Here is a 4479-nt window from a genome sequence, read left to right on the forward strand (position 1 = left end):
GTACTGAGCTCTGGCCCCCCCAGACCCCCCTTCCCAGGCAGCGAGGGCGGTGCTTCCCGGAAGGGGTCAGTGCCCTGCCCAGGGGCTGGGGTGGGGTGTCCCTCCCACCCAGGACCCCCCCCCCAGCTCTGCAGAGCACCGCACAGACCAGCCCCACGCCAGGAACAGCACAACACCACGTACAGCCCGTCTGCACCAGCCATGCCCAGGGCCCAATCCTGCCCACACACCCAGGGCCAGAGCACGTCTGCTGGGGCAGGCGAGGACAGCCCTGGCCCAGGGAGGGTGCTGGGGGGCCCCGACCTCCCTGGGGGCCCTTCCCAGGGGTCCTACCCATGTGATAATAATGCGGGGGGGGGGTAGGGGCTGGGAGTGGGGGGGTGGAGGCAGTGCAGCTCACAGCACAGGACTCAGCTAAGGGACCCCAGTCCCACGCAGCCCCCCCAGTGCAACCCTTGTGCCAGCTGGCAGCAGGGCCGGGCAGCCAGCCCAGGCCAGCTCAGCTCAGCCAGGACCCCCCTTCTCTTCGGGAACATCCCCCCAGGTCACCCCGAGGCAGATCGTGATGAGACAATAAACCAGGCAAGAGTGAAAAGAGCAATTTTAATGAACAGCACCACAGTGTAACTGGCAGAAGAGACAAGGCACTAGTATTCCTCCCCCTCCTCCTCCCCCTCCACACTGTCGGCTCCCACCTCCTCGTAATCCTTCTCCAGGGCAGCCATGTCCTCACGGGCCTCCGAGAACTCCCCCTCCTCCATGCCCTCCCCCACGTACCAGTGCACGAACGCCCGCTTGGCGTACATCAGATCGAACTTGTGGTCCAGGCGGGCCCAGGCCTCGGCGATGGCCGTCGTGTTGCTCAGCATGCACACGGCGCGCTGCACCTTGGCCAGGTCCCCCCCGGGCACCACCGTGGGCGGCTGGTAGTTGATGCCCACCTTGAAACCAGTCGGGCACCAGTCCACGAACTGGATGGTGCGCTTGGTCTTGATGGTGGCGATGGCGGCGTTGACATCCTTGGGCACCACGTCCCCGCGGTACAGCAGGCAGCAGGCCATGTACTTGCCGTGCCGTGGGTCGCACTTCACCATCTGGTTGGCCGGCTCGAAGCAGGCGTTGGTGATCTCCGCCACCGTCAGCTGCTCGTGGTAAGCCTTCTCGGCCGAGATGACGGGGGCGTAGGTGGCCAGCGGGAAGTGGATGCGGGGGTACGGCACCAGGTTGGTCTGGAACTCCGTCAGGTCGACATTCAGCGCCCCGTCGAAGCGCAGGGAGGCCGTGATGGAGGACACGATCTGGCTGATGAGGCGGTTGAGGTTGGTGTAGGTGGGCCTCTCGATGTCCAGGTTGCGGCGGCAGATGTCATAGATGGCCTCGTTGTCCACCATGAAGGCGCAGTCGGAGTGCTCCAGGGTGGTGTGGGTGGTGAGGATGGAGTTGTAGGGCTCCACCACGGCCGTGGAGACCTGCGGGGCCGGGTAGATGGAGAACTCCAGCTTGGACTTCTTGCCATAGTCGACGGAGAGGCGCTCCATGAGCAGGGAGGTGAAGCCAGAGCCGGTGCCACCCCCGAAGCTGTGGAAGACCAGGAAGCCCTGCAGCCCCGTGCACTGGTCAGCCTGTTGGAAGAGTCCCCAGCGGGGCCCGGAGCAGGTCAGCCATGGCTTCGCACCCTCGGTCTCCCCACGATGGGTGCAGCAGGAGCCACCCATCCCACGCCAGCCTGTGGGCAGCCAGCTCAGCCTTTGATGTGCCAGGAGCTCCCCGAGCAGAGCCAGCGGCACAGCAGGTCCGGCCAGCCCCGGCGCCAGACCCAGCGTGGGAACCAGAGGTTCAAAGAGCTCGGGCAGCCACACCAGACAAACCAGTGCTGCGCCAGCACCCAAACCAGGGCTGTGCCGTCCCCCTCTACCCAGGCGTGGGGCTTCCCATCCTCCTCCCCATTCCTGGCTGGGACAGGGCGCTGGTGCCCCTGGGGCAGGTGTGTCCCCTGAGGGCACCAGGGACAGCCCAGACCTGTTGCCCACACCCCAGGGCAGCCCCACCTTCTGCCCCCAAGTGCTGATGGGGCTAGAAGGCCCTGCTGATCACCTCCCCAGGGACACTGGCTTCCCTTGGGCCCCCGACACCCCCAGGGACAGACCCAGCCGGTGAGACCCCATGGGATGCTCACCAGCTTGCGGATGCGGTCGAGGACCAGGTCGATGATCTCCTTCCCGATGGTGTAGTGCCCACGGGCGTAGTTGTTGGCCGCATCCTCCTTGCCCGTGATCAGCTGCTCGGGGTGGAAGAGCTGCCGGTACGTCCCCGTGCGCACCTCGTCTGCGGGGAGAGCCCGCGCGCCCCGTTAGCGCCCATTAGCGCCAGGCATCCCGTTAACACCCGCCGCCCCACAGCCCCCCGCCCCACCGCGCTCACCGATCACCGTGGGCTCCAGGTCCACGAAGACGGCCCGGGGCACGTGCTTGCCGGCCCCCGTCTCGCTGAAGAAGGTGTTGAAGGAGTCGTCCCCGCCGCCGATGGTCTTGTCGCTGGGCATCTGCCCGTCGGGCTGGATGCCGTGCTCCAGGCAGTACAGCTCCCAGCAGGCATTGCCGATCTGCACGCCCGCTTGGCCCACGTGGATGGAGATGCACTCGCGCTGCGGGGGCACCGGGGGGATCGGTTGGGGGGCAGCTCCCACCCAAACGCCCGTTGGAGGTGTTCACCCCCTCCACTGCCCCAGAGCTAGAGTTAGGGCTCCCCAGGGTTATTCCCAGTCCCCACCACCCAAGGCCTGCACTGGAACAGGGGCAACTTCAGCCCCCTCCCCACAACACTGCCCATCACACTCCTCCTTTTAGAGTGCACCCAGGCCCCATGGAAAGGGGAACCCCCCCTTTTCTCCATCAGCCCTTGAACCACTCCAGGCTGTCCCAGCCATGCCACCAGCCCCCACAGCACCAGCCCTGACCCACAGGGATGGGCCCAAGGCCAGCAGCCCCCCAACTTGGGACAAGAGCAAACTCCAGGGACCAGGAAGGCTTTCCCCGTCCCGGCCGCTGCTGGTTGTGCCCGGGCCGGTGTGAGAGCGGCAGCTGCCCCCGCCATCACCCCACGCTGCTGTGACTCACTTCCACGCGTGCTCCCGGCGTGGGGCGCTCCCTGCCTCCAGGGAGAGGGCGGCAGTGGGGTCCCCCAGCACCCCCACACCCCCTCCCGGCTCAGGAAGGAACACGTCCAGGACCTGCGTGGGAGCCCGGGCCATGCACCGCACCCCAGTATGTCCCCCTGCAGAGGGGCAGGGGGCCTGGGGGTGGGAGCACCCAGGCCAGTGAGCCCCAGACGGGGGGGCCCAGAGCTCCGTTTCCCCCACGGGCACACAGGGCCCCGTGTGCCCCCACCTCAGGGCCTGCAAAAACTCGGCAGCCCCACGAGGTGTCCCGGACACACAGGGAACCTTCACCCCGCCAGCCCCGCAAGCTGCCCTGGACACGGCGGGAACCCGGCACGCCCCCATCCCCACGCACTGCCCCGGGGGTCCCACGCGTGTCCCCACGCCCCGGCCCTCACCATGGCCGCTCACTGCCCGAACCGTTACGGAGCTGCCGAGGAGGGAGGCGAGGGGTACCCGGCGGGGCCCCCCCGTGATATACCCCGGGGGCGGGGCTTCGAGGAGGGCGGGGCGTGATGGGCGGAGCCACAGATTTACCACGCCCTCCCGGGACAACGCAGTCCCGCCGGCCACACCCGCGCCGCCGACCACACCCTCTCCGCCCCGCCTCGATTCCGATTGGCCGGTTCGAAAGCCGGCGAGGTTGCGTAGCAGGTGATGTCGTCAGAGTGGAATGCGGAGAGCGGGGGGCGGGGCGAGGGGCGGGGCGCTGGAGCAGGAGGGGCGGGGCGTGTTGTGGGGCAGCAGGGGTCGCGGGGCATCGGGGGTGGCAGGACTGGGGGGCTTTGGAGGGGCTTTAGGGGCGGGGGGGCGGGCCGTGTGCGGTATTAGGGTCCGGGGGCTCAGCCGGGGGCCGGAGGGGTCTCTGCACCCCCCGGCCACAGCCCCAGGTCCCGGGGCCAGCCTGGGCTGGGGGCCACGGGGGTCCCGCCGGCCCCGCTCCCCGTCCCGTTCCCGTGGGAAGCCCCGCGGGCTCCCGCCGCGCCGGCTCCTGCGCCCGGCCGCCGCCAGCCCCGGGGCGGCTCCGCGGGGGAACCCACGCAGGGGCAGTTCCTGTGGGGCAGGACGGACGGGGCGGGCGGGGGGGCACCCCACGCTCACACGGGGAGCAGCGCTCCGTCCCGCCCTGGGGCCCCCCCCCCGGGCTGGGGGGCGCATTCCCAGGGCCAGAGACGGGTCTGGGGGGACAGCGTGGGAACACGGGCAGCCTCAGAGACCCCCACGCTGGGCTTCAAACCCCACCCCTGCAGTGGGGTCACTCCCTTGGGGTGTGTGTGTCCCCGGGCAAAGAGACCCTGTCCCCGTGCGGGGCTGGTCTGCGG

General features: G+C 69.2%; 1 protein-coding gene across 1 annotated transcript; it reads right to left on the reverse strand.

Annotated features, from left to right (window-relative positions):
* Positions 1–647: 647 nt before the first annotated feature.
* On the reverse strand, positions 648–3625 carry LOC135317942 (tubulin alpha-1C chain). Its single transcript, XM_064474663.1, has 4 exons — positions 3556–3625; positions 2422–2644; positions 2177–2325; positions 648–1622 (listed from the first exon to the last, which is right to left on the reverse strand). Exons 1-4 carry the CDS (start codon positions 3556–3558, stop codon positions 648–650), a joined length of 1350 nt encoding a protein of 449 aa, XP_064330733.1. The 5' UTR covers positions 3559–3625.
* Positions 3626–4479: the final 854 nt, after the last annotated feature.

This window comes from Phalacrocorax carbo, chromosome 27 (assembly GCF_963921805.1).
Source record: "Phalacrocorax carbo chromosome 27, bPhaCar2.1, whole genome shotgun sequence".
NCBI classification, from domain to species: Eukaryota; Metazoa; Chordata; class Aves; order Suliformes; family Phalacrocoracidae; genus Phalacrocorax; species Phalacrocorax carbo.